The sequence below is a fragment of the Meleagris gallopavo genome, chromosome 1, assembly GCF_905368555.1.
Source record: "Meleagris gallopavo chromosome 1, MGAL_WU_HG_1.1, whole genome shotgun sequence".
Classification (NCBI taxonomy): Eukaryota; Metazoa; Chordata; class Aves; order Galliformes; family Phasianidae; genus Meleagris; species Meleagris gallopavo.
The window spans coordinates 160762339-160779070 of NC_139404.1; the positions used below are offsets into that span (position 1 = coordinate 160762339).

At 37.0% G+C, this 16732-nt stretch overlaps 1 protein-coding gene across 1 annotated transcript; it reads right to left on the minus strand.

Moving 5' to 3' along the window:
• Nucleotides 1–1003: 1003 nt before the first annotated feature.
• LOC146545755 (uncharacterized) lies at nt 1004–8181 on the minus strand. The gene is made up of 2 exons (XM_085229727.1): nt 8074–8181; nt 1004–1615 (listed from the first exon to the last, which is right to left on the minus strand). The coding sequence occupies exons 1-2, from the start codon at nt 8179–8181 to the stop codon at nt 1004–1006; spliced, it is 720 nt and encodes a 239-aa protein (XP_085085853.1).
• Between the last annotated feature and the right edge of the window lie 8551 nt (nt 8182–16732).

Sequence of the window (16732 nt, forward strand, 5' to 3'; positions counted from 1 at the left end):
CACCCTTTCCTGATTTCTTGCTCACAGGGATGCACTGATCCTGAGCTTGGAAGAAGAGCTGTTTAAATGCCGACTAGCTTTCACAGGCCCCCTTACCTTCTAACACCCTAGCCCACAGGATAGCTCCAAATAGGTCCTGGAAGAATCAAAGTTGGCTCTCCTAAAGTTCAGGGTAGCAATCCTATTTTTTGTTTTGCTTCTTCCACTCAAGCTCTTGAACTCAAGATCTCAAACTCAAGATCTCGTGGTCGCTACAACCCAAGCTGCCCCTGACCTTTACTTTCTCGACGAGCCCTTCCTTTTTAGTGAGAATAAGGTCCAGCAACACCCCTCCCCTTGTCAGCTCCTCCACCACCTGCATCAGAAAGTTGTCTTCAACACATTGCAGAAACCATCTGAACCACAAGTGCCTGGTTATGTTGCTTATCCAGCAAATATCTGGATAACTGAAGTCCCCCATAAGCACCAGTGCCTGGGATCGTGATGCTACTTCCAGTTGCTTATGAAATGCCTCATCAACCTCCTCCTCCTGATCAGGGGGCCTGTACTATACATCCACAACAGTGTCAGCCATACCAGCCCGCCCCTTGATTCTCACCCACAGGCTCTCCACAGCTATACCACTCTCCCCCAGGTGGAGTTCAATACATTCTAGCTGCTCCCTCACATAAAGAGCAACTCCACCACCCCACCTAGCCAGTCGATCTTTCCTAGAAAGCATGTAGCCCTCCATGACAACATTCCAGTCATGCGAGCTGTCCCACCACGTCTCTGTGATTGCAGTGAGATCGTGGCTGTACGTTCGCACGCAGATCTCCAACCCTTCCTGTTTATTTCCCATACTGCACACATTAGTGTACAGACACTTCAGGGAAGCAGCATCCCCCTGCCACTCTCCATCCTTTTGAACTCCACCCTCATTCACCCATCAAGCTCTGTTTTGAGCCTTGAACTACCCGCTCAACCCCAGTGGCCCTCATTTTGTCCCCTTCCCCCTTCTTACCTAGTTTAAATGCCTTTCAATGAGTCCCGCCAGTTCCTGGACTAGGATCCTTTCACCCCTTGCAGACAGGTGAGTTCCATCTGCAGCTGTCATGCCAGGTGCCGAGTAAATTGCCCCATGGTCAAAAAAAACACCAAAATTATTGTGCCTGCACCAACCTCTAAGCCATTTATTTATGAGGAGGGTTTTTTTGATCCTCTCAGTGTCCTTCCCCGCCACTGAAGGGATAGAAGAGAAAACCACCTGCACACCTGCTCCATCAAGTACCCTCCCCACTCCCTTGAAGTCATTTTTAATAGCCCTCAGGCTTCTCTCAGCAGCATCATCATTACAGACCTGAACTACCAATAAGGGATAGTAATCAGATGGGCAAATAGGACCAGGAAGCTTTCTAGAGATATCCCTGACCTGTGCCCTAGGGAGGCAGCACACTTCCCTACAGGTGGGGTCAGGCCGACATATTGGGCCCTCAGTTCCTTTTAGAAGGGAGTCACCTACGACTATCACCCTCCTTTCTTTATTGGAGGAGGCAGCCTTCAAAAGTGGAGTTGACCGCCTCTCCTTAGAAAAGCTTGGAGGTTGTCCCTCCACCTCATTCTCAGCCACCTCACCCTCCAGTTACATAGTATCTGCAACTATCTTTTCCATTCCATAGGAAAACTGGCATTTTCCCCAGTTGAAATGATGTTTTGAAATTTTTTGTTAACTTATTTCTAGCTTCTAAGTCACATAGAAGTTCTTATCTCTTTTTGACCTTGTTGAAAACGAAGATCATCCATACAGAAAAAGTAATACAGCCACTCTGTCTGAATGGCTTTTACAATTCCTACTGCTATAAACAATGGCTATATAGCATACTGTAATGCACTACCATTAACCATAAGTTCCGTATTAACTTAAGAGAAAGAGCAACCTTTTCAGAAAAGAAGTGAATAGAGTGCTGTATGATCTCTGTTGCCTTTATATAGTGTCAGGAAAAAAAAGAACTGTGCCTTCTCCAGATGTCATTTGAGTTCTAAATCAGCGAAGAGCTGCCATAACACCAAGATTCTCTTTCTCACTGTTGAACATAATGTCAGTAGTTGGTTTATCTATACTAGATATGGGAAAGCACTTATCTTTATGTTCTGACGTCTTGTTGTTTGTTTGTGTGTGTGTGTGTGTGGGCACACGTGTGTGTACTTACCTATATCTAATTGCTGTGTTTCAGATGAATGTTCACTTTCACCTCTGTGGTAGAGGGACTTTAATGCTTCAGTTTCAGGTACCCAAAGGTCCAACTCTTAGTACCTCAGTCATGCACTGACTGAAGATAATTGTTTCTCCTGATGTAAAACATGTCCAAAATTAACAATGTTTAGTTTGTTTTGTTTGTTTGTTTGTTTTCCCTTCGTGTTTTGATTTAAATGTAGATATAGTGAAAAAAAAAAAAAAAAAAGACCACCAAAAAACTTGTACTTCCTTTCAAAGTACAAGTAAATCACTCTTTCTGGAGTCGTGAAGTTGAAATTAGAAGTTGATCTTTTCTACAGACCAGTTCAGGAAATTTCTGTGGTTAAATGAGTGCTTTTTTCTAGTCTTTTCATATTGCTCAGGAGGAAAGATTCAAAAAACGATGTGCAACTTCCTTATTTGTCCATAACTCGGTTGTAATGTGTATCCTGTAAGATGATTTCTGTGGATGTGTAGGTGTTTTGAATGACAATAGCTTCAACTTTTTTTCTCCCGAGAACAGCCATGTTCCTGTATATTGTGTTGTGTTGTTGTTTCATTTGTTTGGTTTTTTTTTTTTTGCTTTGATTGTTTGTTTTCTTTTTGTTTTTCTTTGTTTTATTTCAGTTACATCTGATATTACAAAATTCTGAATATTCTGTATGTCGGGATTCATCACAAACCTGAAGAAAAAGCTTACTTGATTTTTTCATCTTATGTCACAGTTTTAAAAGGTAGTTGTCTGCATACAACTATCAACAGTTAGAAAACATGAGTCTAGAGCCTTCCCAGGTATATAGGAGACAGCCCATTGATTTCAGACTTTGGATAAAGGCCTAAGAGAATAGAACATAATAAAGCAGATGTTTCCTCCTTCTTTAGAATCTTTAGAAGGCTTATCTTTTTATTTTGTTTTTAAATTTCCAGTTACCGGAAGGATAATATCTGTCTGAGTTACAGACGTGAACAGAAAAGAGAATCAAAACATAACTAACATCCAGATCTTCATCTATGATGCAGAGTAATTGCTGTATGTAGTTTAATAAGGAAATTACTGCAGTGTAACTCAGGTCCTCAACAGTGCGAAGACTTATAACCTTTCTTTCTAATTCAGTGAAACTCAAATTCAATTCTTGAACACAGTAGAAATGATTGCAGAACAGAATCTAAGGCATATAAGCTGCCATTCTGGTATATATTGAGAGTTGAGTTCTAGGGTCAATATGATTTCCTAACTCAAGAATAGTTGTGTTTAAACACTTATTTCATCTCATTCAGTGAAATGAAGTAACTTTAAAGTTACTTAAGAACGAGTCACCAATTCCTTAAGCTCCAATAATCAGAGAGTGAAGAGCAGTACAGTATGATTCTTCAGTATATAGAATGACTTCAATGAAGAAGAAAATATTTTGGTCCTCAATAGTTAGGAGTGCTGCATTATTCACTTTTTTAAGAAGTATTATATTTTTTGTGGGATGTCAATATCTTAATTCAGTGTTAAAAATTGATGTTTGTCAATACATCAGTAGATACATACTGAGTTTTTACATCTTCTAACACAATATATATATTTGTTTGTTGTTTTTTTTTTTCCCTAGTATTTCTTAGTATTATTTATAAGTAGAAAATTTACAATATATATATTCTGTTCCCAAAATGTTCACTCTTTCTTATTCTTTTCCAAGGTGGAAAACTTGTCACCTAAGTCACTGATAAGATTTCTAGTTTCTGATGTGTTACTGTTATTATTATTATTATTATCATTATTTTCACCGTTTGGAGAAGAAGTCAGTGTCCCCTCATTAATTCTGTGGATTTCAGAGGAGATTACATAATTAAAAGTATAATAACACTCTTTAGAAATTTGTAAGTCTCACTTTTATTTCATTTTGAGTTTGTACTGACTCTTTCACATCTCTGTTTAGAAGCATGTTCTATGTCATTCTGAATACTGTAGTGTATGGTTAATCACTATGATTTATAGTTAAGGTTTCATCAAAATGCTTGTCTGATTCAAATAAGTATTTATCCTATTTCTTCTCTTTTTTTATGGAGCTTAGTATGGCATCTCCAGACACAGTTTAATTTTCTGGTTTATCAGATCAATTTGTTACAAAGAACAGATACAGGTGAAAAAGAAGATCATCAATTCCTATTGTGTATGGGACTAGATAACTCTGAAATTGCTTTAAATTAGAGTTCAGTGTTTAGCAGTGGGGATGAGAGAGGCCTATTTTGTACTGCAATTTGCAGTCACTGAGTTATAGTTGGAGAACACAGAAATGCTAGTCTGACTATACTTAGTTATTGATAGATAGCAGTGACTAAAGCTGAAATAAACTGATGATAACCATAGGCTTCCCTCTACCTTTTCCCTTTAGAACAGAAGCAACCATGAATCATCAGTACTTCCTTTTCTTCCCTCAAGCCCTTTAAAAAAAAAAAAAAAAGTCTGGATATGATTTTTTAAGCAAGTAGATATTGGCAATACCTGTCCACTGAGGGCAGCACTGGAAGGAACTGGTTTGTACAGTGCACGTAGTATGTGTAAACTGAGAAATCCTTATGGATTGTGTTGCTAGTAAGTAAGCTGCCAGCAGAGGAAGAAAGACAAAGAAATCAGCTGATTTTCATCTAAGTGCTATCTAACTCCTATAGTTACCCAAGGGAAATAGACTCACATTTTAAATGTAACTCAGAGATCTGGAATTAGACTTGCTGTAACTGGACAGGAATGTATTTTCTGTTCATAATGGAGTCAAGTAATAAATGATCAATAACAATTATCTAATCAAATACTATATATCAAAAACTGATATATGCATACAATTTTAGGACTTCTGTTGATTCAGAGGATATGTAGCTCCTTCTCAGAAATAAACAAACTTGATGTAGATGTTTTTTTAAATCAAATCTCGATAGAAAACAATACTTTTTACAGGCCACAGTCTTTCTGATATCAATGTAGACTTAAGGTAAATTTTGACATGAAAGTGTCAGTTATGATACTGAAGCTATAAAAAAAGCTTTGGAGATTCTAGAAATTAGGTTCTAGAAATGGAAAAAAACAAAACAAAACAAAACAAAACACAAATAAATCTTCTGACATTTCTTTCCCTTCTGGCTGCAGATGTTGGCTAGATGACAGAAAAGAAGGGGCTGTGTCTCCATTTGTTATGCTTTCCTGTGTAAAAACATAGAACTATCAGCAGTTCTGTGCATTTTCTACAATTACAAGCTATCTTGTATCAGGCAGGATATTTCAAGACAATATATACTGACTAATTTCAGACATCTAAAAGATTGGTAACCAATCTGAACTGGGAATCTAAGAAAATTCTGGCTTGCCATTATCTGATGGAAGGACAATACAGAAGGTACAAATAATTCAGCAGGTTTCTGGATTTCATTCATGATTACTTTTTGTCAAAAGTGATTGAAGAACTAAGAGAAGGTGCTCCATTGAACCAAAAACTATCAAACAGAATAACTAGGGATGGATATCAAGTCAGGAGATAGTCTTGCTTTCAGTGACTTTGTGATAGTTGAGTTCTGGATTGTGATAGGTGATCAAGGCAAAAAGCAAGATCTGAACCCTGGGATTCATGACAGCAGACTCTCAGGGATCTGCTTAGAAGGCTCCAATCAGAAATAGCCTTGGGAAGAAGAAAGGTCCAGGAGACCTTGTGGATATTCAGGGATCACCTCCAAGATGAAAAATACTACTCACTTTGAGGAAGATTAGGAGCAACAGACCTTCATGGATGAGAAAGAAGCTCCTAACTAAGGCAAAACAAAACAAAACCAAACCAAACCCCAAAACAAACAAAATACACACATACACACACACACACACACACACACACAAATAACCAACCAACCAACCAACCAACAAACACGAGAAGAATGAAAGAAGCAGAAACAGAGACTAGTGACCTGTGAGGAATGTACAGACAGTGTCAAACCTGAATGGAACATGTTAGGAAAGAAAAAGTAAGGTCACTGGGAGTTGGATTTAGTAAGGGTCATAGAAACTCTTACACAGATGCATCAGAAGAAAAAGACTAAGAAAATACAAGCCCACTGCTGAATGAGATATGGCATTGATTACAAAATGTGAAAAAGTCTGAGGTATTCAATATCTTCATCCTGTTCTCAGTAGTAAGACTAACCTTCAGAAACCTTCCTGAGACCAGCGTGAAGGTCCAAAGCAAAGAAGAGTCACTCTCAATGTGGAGGAAGATCATCTTAGGGAATATTTTTAAAAAATACATATAGAGAGAGGTCTATATGACTTGATGGGTTGCCCTCACAGGTGCTGAGGTAGCTATCTGATGTCAATGATAATCCATATGGCAATATAATCAAATGATGTTTCTATGAAAACAAAGATTACTCCCTCCTTTTAGCAGGTCAGGAAAGAGAAACTGATTAACTACAGAATGGTTAGCGTCACCTTGGTCCGTAGAAAACTGATGAAGCAAATAATACTGGAAACTGTTCCAAACACATGAAGAGTAAGGTAGTTTGAATCTTTAGCATGAATTTATGAAGGAGGAATTACACTGAATTAAGTGTTAATTAAGGAGACATTAATCAGCTTCATAGAATTCTACAATGAGAGGTCTAGTGAAGAACAGTATCTGCTGTTTGTACCAACTTTAATACAGCTTTCAAAATAGTCTCCTGTAAGTTCTTTATAGATAGATTCAAGTAAAAGTAAATAGCTTTTTTTATCCATAAAAAATGGATAGTGTTGTGATTGAAAACTGGCTAAAAAATTGGGTGTAAAGAGTAATGATTAGTAGTTCAAAGCCCCGCTGAAAGTCAGTGACCACAGTACCCTAAGGATCAACATAGATTCCAGTATTGTTCATCATCTTAATAAGTAACTTAGATGAAATGACAGCCTACTCCCCCAGTAGTTGATAGAATACTGGGAGGAGTGGTTAAGATCCCAGGTGATTGTGATGCCATTCTGAAAAACCTGGACTATATGGAAAGGAAATGGGCAAGTGAGAATCTTGTCCAAATTCAACAGAAGGAAATGCTAGTCCTGGAACTGTGAATGCAGTTCCATGTACCAGGATAAGCTCAGTTTTGAAAAGCTGGTGTCCTGGTTTTATCAGTATTCCATATAATGACATCATGCAGAAAGCTGTTTTCGTAATAAAACATAGTGCATTTCCTTGGTCAGTGTTAGCTTATGGGAGTTCTGTCTCTCCAAGAAGAAAATACAGGGAAACTACAGTCCCCAGAAGTCTCAAGTAATCCCCACACGATTTTCGATTCTGGGTAAAAGAGGTAGAATAGCAAGGTGATGGGTGAGGAGATCTCTTCCATTTCTGGTGGTGCAGCGAGTAACATGGTTGGAATTTCTCTCTTTCTCATTTGTTCGATTTATTTTTTTCTATCATATTGTCTTACATTCTTTTATCATTTGTAGTAAATTAGTTATCCCTCCTTATCTTGGTTGTGTTCTTTGTACCTCTTCCCCTCTTGAAAGAGCAAGGAATGAGGACGAGGGAAGCGCTTTTGTTAGGAACAGAATGAACTAAACAGTGACAGCTGGAAAGGACCTTTGCAGGAAGGGAACTGAGATTACTGATGAACAAGAGGACCACAGGCCAACAATGCGCCCCTAAGGTAAAGATTGCCAACTGTTTTCTGGGCTGCATATGGAAGATCTTTGCTAGCAGGATGAGGTAGATGACCTTTCCCCTTTACACAGCCCTCAGGAGACATATCTAGAGTGCTAGATCCTGTTCATAGAATCACAGAATCACAGAATTGAAGACGCTATAAAGGACATCAAGAGATCATCAAGTCCAAGCCCCCTGCCAAAGCAGATACCTTACAATAAATTGCACAGGTAGAAATCCACATAACTCTTGAATATCTCCATAGAAGAAGACTCCATAACCACTTGGGGCAATCTGTTCCCATTCCCCATCACCCATCCACATGTTAGTATGGAACTTACTATGTTCAAGTTTTAGGCAACTGCTCCTTGTCCTATCACTATCCACCATCTCGAAGAGCCTGGCCTCATCCATTTGCTTCCCAACTCCCTTTAGATATTTATAAACATTTATCAGATTCCCTCTCGGTCTTCTTTTCCTCAGGCTGAACAGCCCCAGGTTATTCTCCTTTCCCCATAGGGGAGATACTCCAGGCCCTTCGTCATCTTTGTGGCCCTCTACTGGACTTCTAGGAGATCCTTGTCTTTTTAGAACTGGGAGCCCATAACTGGACACAGTATTCTAAATGTGACCTCGCCAGGGCAGAGCAGAGCTGAAGGACCACCTCCCTCAACCTGGTGGCCACACTCTTTTTAATGCACCCCAGATTACCATAGTGCTTGGCCACGAGGACACACTGCTTGTTCACTGCCAACCTGTTGTCCACCAGGACCCCCAGGTCCTTCTCCACAGAGCTCATCTCCAGCAGATCATTCCCTAACCTGTACTGCTGCATGCAGCTATTCCTCCTCAGGTACAAGACTCTACACTTGCTCTTGTTAAACCTTATCAGGTTCCACCCTTCCCAACTCTCTAGTCTGTTCAGGTCTTGTTGAATGGTAATAACCTTCTACTGTGTGATCCACTCCTCTCAGGGGATACTCCTTGTACATCAGCAAACTTGCTGAAGGTGGACTTTATCCCTTCATCCAGGTCACTGATGAAAATGTTGGATAAGACCAGTCCAATTCTGTGAAAGTCAATTGGAATGGTGCGGAATAGAGCTAAGAAGCAAGCTAATGAACTGTGCAGATGACCAGGGATCCTATGATTAAAACCCTTCTTAGCCTTCCTGTCTTCAGCAGAATATAGAGTCTTTTGGACTATGGTCTCATCATATGCTCAGGTTGGGACAGGTTCAATTGTTTTTCATGTCCTGCTCCCCTTTTCTCTTAACTAGTAAGATTCTTCATATGATTTCAGAGGTTGTGAAATGACAAAAGATAATTGACTGCAGAAGAATCTGTCAGCTAATTCATTACATTTTCTGTGTTCTCTTTGAAGAAATAGCAATGAGATTGTGATTAACTTCAGTAGAAATTGTGGATAATGTACACATTTTGAGACACAGTCTATAAAGTAGTGTGTCAACCTGAATGGTCCAGTATCTCTCCAAAGAGAAGAAAGATCATTTAATCTGCAGTTAGCCAATCCTAAGAGCCCATACTGAAGATTACACTTATTTTTGAAGATAAAAACATTTGGACACTGCAGACATATTTGTTAATTTTTTCCATTACTCAAACTACTGTCCTAATAACTTACAAAACCCCATGGAAGGAGTGAAGAAAGAAAGAAAAAAAAAAAAAAAAAAACACGCAAAAAAACAGAGTTTACATTTCACAGATAAATGATACACTCCACTAAATCACAGATTAATTACCCAGAATAAACAGATTATGGACTCAGAAAGTCACACTGTCAGTTATGCTTTGTTATGTGAGGCACTGACACAGCTAAAAAGGAGTTTTAGTACTGAGTCTTGCCTTAAGGATTATTTATTTATTTGTTTGTTTGTTTGTTTATTGTTGTCATTGTTTCATTTGTTCATTTTCCATTCTGGAAACTTTATTTCCCATTTTATCATCAAGTCCTTGAGCCTTTTGTTTGCCAGAATAAAGCTTCTTTTTTTTTCTGCTGAACTTTATGTAGTGTCTGCATGAAACACAAGGAAATCTTCTAAATATAAAACAGGTCATGTCTCAATAAAAAACGGTGGAATAAAATTACACTATACATAAATTCTTTGAATTTGAATCCAGAGAAATGTTCTGGGATCTTGCAAACTGATACTTCCTCACAAACTATAAAGATGAGTTTGTGCCAGATGTTGAGAAAATACATCTGGAAAGTATACACTGTATGTTTCTGGAAAGGAAAAGTGTATAGTAGTTGACAATATCACTTTAACCAGTATCTCTACCTGTATGTTTCCTTTACTTTGGTTCCTGAATTGAATCTTTTAGACGTTATTACTTCTGTCTCTTTCCTCTCTCCTTTCCCATATTTCCTATATACTCAAGTAATCTGGTAGGCTGTCTGTCTTACAACCTATTTCTGCTGAAAATCTTACCTTAAAAGATCATCTTTATCTGTGTGTTCTCATCTCACTCTCCTTCCCTTTGTCTAGAAGATCTCAGCCATGACCCTCATCCTACAGCCTGAACTCTGCCTTACCATTAAGCCCACTCAATCCAGTTTTCTTTTGTGCTTCCTGGAATCGACCCTTCCAAGTCTCATTACTGGAATCTTCCTTGTAAACTCTGGCACTAGGTGTTGCAGCTGAAAAGTATAGTGTGAGAGCTGAAAAAAGTTGTGTCATACAGACAGAACTTTTCATTTAGGGCAACATGCACAGATAGAGGAACTATTTTCACCTCAGGTCAGCTATTTTCAATTCAGTTATTTCACACTAGACGCATAGGAATATTTGGTATAACACCTGCCTTTGTTTTAATTTTCACAGAGGGCAGGCTGATATCTCCTCTTTCATCCTTACAGAACTTATTGTTTCAAAGGGTTGTTTTTGTTTTTTTTCTCTGTATTTATCATCATGCTTTTCACTCTTCTGCAAAAAGAGGATGCTCTCCCACCAGCAGAACATTAGTCAGGAGACAGAAGAAGAAAGTTTGTTGCAGAGCAACTTGTTCCATTTATTTTATGTTGCACTCTAGACAACTGAAATATCTTTTATTGCATAAGGATGGCTATTTAGAGTAGAAAATTCCAAAATATTGTCTCTAAAGGTAGGCAGATAATGTATCATGCTGGTGTTTTCATCTATGAGAACTTGAGAAACACTGTACAAGATAGGAAGTTGGTATTTATAATACACTTTAACATATTTCTTGCAAGCAGCCAATTCCATTATATAACTTTTTATCTTCAGTTTTGTCTCTCATATTAGGTTGTGATCCTAAAACGATGGCACCCTCTGAATAATTTTAATTGAAGAGAGAGATTTTCCTCTTCAGAAGCAGTCAAGCATTGCTGATAAGGAAGATACAAGCAAGAAAAATAGACTGCCCTTGCAAAAAATAAGTCCTGATAAGTCAGTGACCATCCAGTAGAGCTGAAGATAGAGTTGCTTGGCAAAGAAGAGTGTTAAAAGATGGCCTTCAATGAACATACTTTTTCAACCTTAGGCTTCAGAAGCCCATAGGAATTTAATGGATGTATTTGAGATACTTAAGTGAGAAGAACTTTCACAGAAAACACGTAAAGGAGAAAACAAAGAAAAAAGGATAGTGAACAAAACACCAGTCTCTTTTTCGAGTGATGTTCAATTATTTTTGTTGATTTTGTTTGTTTTGCTGTTCTTTTTTGTTTTTTGTTTTGTTTTGTTAAATAAGATATATATGCATATATATACATACATATTTGTGTAATTATATATTTTATGTATATAATTTTATACACATATATTATACATAATATAAATTCATATATATGTAATCATATATATAACTATATATAATTATATATATTTCATATATGTATTGATATATGTGTGTGTCTTCATAATATGCAATATAGGTTAATTTACTATAGCTTGACAGCATATGTTCCTTCTGTGAGAAATAACAGTATTTTTAATGAAATATATTTAATTTTTGTAATTTTTGTTGTTATTTGTTTTTAATTCTTTTAAAATATAATCTTATATACACCTAAGTGCAATTATATATATTTCATATACATATCCGTAAATATGTATGTGTATATATATAATATGTATATAATAAGACTTGGATGTGTTTAGAACCATCTGCGCTAAAACTTACTAAGAGACAAAAACACTGAATTCACAACTGGAATTTTGAGAAAGGAGTACACTTAAACTGTTCAGGAGTTTGAGGAGGAAGGATTACTCATATGGAGAAAAAAAATTCTTTTCAATCTTTAAACTGATTTAGACAAAGACTACTTCTCAAGAGAGTGCCTTGAAACTGCAAAGTAATGTTTGTACTGCTTCAGTACGAATGCCAACAAACTCAAGACCATGAGTCATCCAAATAGATGGATATTCCCCGTAAGAATCTGACAGTGTAAGAGCTGAAGTATTGTGATTCTGCTTCTTTGTTTCAGGGAAGCAAAGTAGCCCGTTCCGAGGAGTGGAGTGCATAGTGAGCTGAAAAAATAAAAAGAACTTTACCTTGCCAGTACAGAATTTGCAGATGTTTATGTCTGTCTTTATGTATGTAATGTAGGCTAATTTGCTACAACTTTATATCAGAGGTTCCCTCTTTGGGAAGTAACAGAGTATTTTGAAGAAAATATATTGAATTTTTGTGGGTTTTGTTGTTGCCATTGTTTGTTTTTAATTCTTTCTGAATATAAACTTGAGGACAGATCATTCATTTTAAATGCACATGAATTAGACTGAAAATTAAGTTTTGATTCAGTTTGTAGCAGTTTGTAGGTTTGGGTTTTTTTTTTTTTTGTTTGTTTGTTTTTGTTTTCCTGATAATAAGAAATAAGCTACTCACTAATATAATGTTGAGGTGGATTGATAGGCTAACGTGTGAAATTCCTGTACCTCTGAAAAACTGGAGCAGTGGAACAGTTCTAACACTATGTGTACTCATTAAGTCCAGAGATTGAACAGCATGTGCAATGTTTTTATATCTAATGCAGTTAGGTATAATTACATGATTTACAAATGAAACAGCATTGCTATTTCTCTAAAGTTAATTTAGCTGTACACAAATGTATAATATACTTAGATATTAGTTACACAAGCATTTTAGATGTAATTAGTATAACAAAATTTGAAATGTTACAGAATATACTATGACATCTGTGAGAAAGAGGAGAGCAAAGATGCAGATAGCCACTGTACACATAAATCTCATGCTTTACTAAGTCAGAATGTCAGCATTTGAAAGATATCTTAAAGAAAACAGGCAACAAACAAGTATAAATTTCATTATTCATTATTTACCTCTTACTAATTTGATGTGATATTACAAGGCCTTATTTATCTTCCTCTGAAAACTTACAGAAGTACTGTACATTTCAATTTGAGTACACAGTAAAATAAAATTAATTGTTTTCAATTGAAAAATGTGATATATATGACACTACAAATTTCATCTCTGGAATTATAAATGTGCTGACATAACATTTATAAAATTTATTTTCAGTGGTAAAAAAAATTGCATAAGATTGACCTCAAATTTGATCCATGGGCAACCTGATCTTGCTGGGGTTTCCCTGTTCATTGCAGGGAGTTGGACTAGATGACCTTCACAGGTCTCTTTCAACTTTAAGGATTCTCTGGTTCTATGATTCTATAAATTTAAAATCTAAATCCACAATGACTTTTTTTTTTTTTTTTTTTTTTTTTTTAGTAAATTCCTTTATTTTTCACCTAGATTTTCACTCCTAATAGGCACCTTGCCATTGTTAAAATCAATCATTGATTCTTAAATGTTTTGGCCATATCTCATGGTTTGGTACTGAGACTAAGCCATATAAATTCAGTTTCTTTCCAGAAGCGCATCGAAGCTAAGACTAAGTTCAGGGGAGAAATTGATGGACTGAAAACCTATTTCTCAATGGATTATTTCAAATTGACTGTCTGGAGATGATCTATTTCAGGCACTGCTGGTGAAGTCTCTTAAGGCAATAGAGGAATAAGCATCTGAAGCAAAGGGATTGGACTGGAAAGAGTATGGCCTGATAACCTCCTGCTGGCATTACAGACTGCTTTTGTGGGTTCAGACCCATTGCTTAGAATATTCCCCTTGAAAGCATTAAGTTTAGTCTCATCATATTTCATCTATAGTTCGAGCTCAAATTTCCAGAATGTTTTGGAATTTTCTGAGATACATAGTCTTTTAATAATTTGAAGTTTAATAAATACTAATGGCCTCATTTCTTTTATATTTCTCATTTTATTAATCCATATCATGTATTTGTATCCAGATAATACTGTGGCAAGAGGTTTCTAAGTTTACATTCTTTGTCAAAAAAGATGCTTCACTTTGCCTGAATTACGGCATAGCATAATTTCACCTCGTTTCCCTAGTTTTCAGGTTCTGAGAAATGGTCTTTCTCTGTTCAGCTTTAGTCACAGCTTACATGAGAGGTGAATAAATACTGTGTTTGTCTTATTCGTTTCAGGTTGTGTATGCGACATTGGGTTATATTCTTCACTACACAGACTGTAGCAAAATAAATCTATATTAGTCATTTATTATGGTATTGCATACACAGTGGTTATGCCTGAATCTGTTGTGCTACATTTTCACTCTTTGTCCTAACAAGTCTCCTACAAATTTGCATTACTCATAATTGTATCTATAACACTAAATTTGACAATGTGAGGTTATAAGATTATTCATCTTATGATTCATTATAGAATCATTCCAAAATAAACTGTACTTAGGCATTCCAGGCCTATTTACATCAATATCAACATATGCTTAGGTATGTGTTTCCTAACACAGATTTTCAGACCTTTGGTTCATTACTTGTATTAAAGCAAAAATGTATGCTCATGGCAACTGTGACACCTTCACTACATCTTCATTTTGCTGTTTACACAAAGTAAATTCTTTTATGGACATTACCCTCTGTGCACTGAGGAGCAAAATGCCTGAGCAAGCTGAAAATCAACAAAGCCTAGAATAAGATGCAGAATAGTAGTATCTTTTTGGAAAGGAACTTTCTATGATCTGGAAATAATTTAATAAGAGATGCCTTGGCTCTTATGCTCTACTACATTTTCCAGGTCTAAACTTGTATTTCTGCCAGATGCTGTATGATGCAATTGTACCTTCCTCAATATGTGTCAAATTAAAACTTCCCGTGCTGTATTCAAAGGTATTCAAAGGTGCTGGAGGTAAATCTTTTCCTGTTGTATATACATTCTTTAGATTTCATAGATCATTGTAGTTGGTTTTCTGCATCATTTTGATTACATAGTAATTCCATGTAGAGGTTTTTTCATGGAGTTACCTTGAGTAATTCTTCTATAACCTTTGTTGTCTCTGGAGCTTATATTTTGAAATAAAACTGTCATGCTTTCTATTTCGATGGTGAACGTTCTACTTAGGCCTCAGAATAGCAATGGCAAATATTTTTGGGGCTTTCTTCCGTTGTTTCATTTGACCTTCATTTTTAAATATTTCTTAGACTCTGAGGAGACAAAAAGTAAAAGTGAAAAGATAATTATGGAACTTTAAAAAAAAAAAAAATTGGCAGAAAAAGATCTAGAAAGAACGAATTCATATTCCTTATAGTAGTTTGCAAAGGAATAATTGGCTAGTATGCTTTTAGACATGGCTATTCCCTGAAAACAAGCTTTTTTCCATACATTACTTGTTTCAGATTCAGCGCTGGGCCAGAATCAGCTTTTATAGGGTCTCTCTGCACAAAATAAATAAATAAATCCAAACTCTCTTCATTGCTTTATGTAGCTAAAATGTGAGACTTAACACCATTAAATCTCTTTACATCTTCAAAGTATTGAAAAATGCTTAGCTCTGTGGCATTAAAAAATTTTAGTTCCATTTCACAGATAGGCTAGAAAATTCGGCAAGCCTGCAGAGCAAACCATTCCCAGAGCTGGCAACAAATCCCAGCAGTCACAACTGTCACTGCTAGGCTTAGATCACTTTGCTCTCTTCAGTGTTTAAATAACATGATAGGCCTTCACCATTTCTGAATAATTCTGCTTGTCACTGGATAATTTGTCTCATAGTGGCAGGAAAAAGAGAACAGTAAAGAAGAAGGAAATGAAGGTGATTTCACAGTTCCATCATTCAATGATAAGCTGTTTTTAGGGCTACTGCCAAAGGAAATACAGAGACATCAGTTTCTCTTGTCAAGAATGACTGCAGCCATATGCAATTATCTATTTCAGTTAGTTATACGTCCTGTTATGGAATAACCTCCAACTGGAGTAACCTTCCCATTGACTGTAGTTCAAAAAATGCCACAGTGTGGGTCTTTTCCACAGGGCAGTCTTTTATGTATGTACTGCTTCTGAGTGGGTCCCATCTGGGCCCCAGCTCTTACCAGACAAATTGCTCCAGTGTGGGCTCCCCTCTAGGGTCCTCAGTTTCTACCATGAGTCTGCTTCTGTATTGGCTCTCCACATGCTACAGCTTTCTCCAGGCCACATCCACATACTCCAACGCCATCCTCCCTGGGTTGCAGAGGGACACACTGTGTCATTATGGTCTTCACCATGGGTTGCAGGGAAACCTCTGCTCTGGTGTCTGGCACACAACTTCCCCCTCCTTCTCTGACCTTGGTGCCTACAGAGCTGTTCCTCTCACATTTTTTAATTCATTTCTCTCTCTCACAGCTGCTACACAGTGTTTTTTACCCTTTTCTAAATAAGTTATTTTAGGGGCAACACTGGTGCCATTTATCAGCTCAGATTTGACCAGCAGTGGAGTCCTTTTGGACCTAGCAGGAAACAGCTGAGTGTAACTTGAAAGCAGATCCTGATCTCTTCTCATAAAGGGCATCACCACAGCTG

What these genes read in the sequence shown, in the direction of transcription:
- LOC146545755 (XM_085229727.1), bottom strand. Translation starts at nt 8,181, where the DNA reads ATGTGGATGGGTGATGGGGAATGGGAACAGATTGCCCCAAGTGGTTAT. An exon ending in TTCTACCTGTGCAATTTATT is followed by an intron (nt 1,616 to 8,073) that starts GTAAGGTATCTG and finishes ATGTAACTGGAG; the next exon opens with GGTGAGGTGGCTGAGAATGA.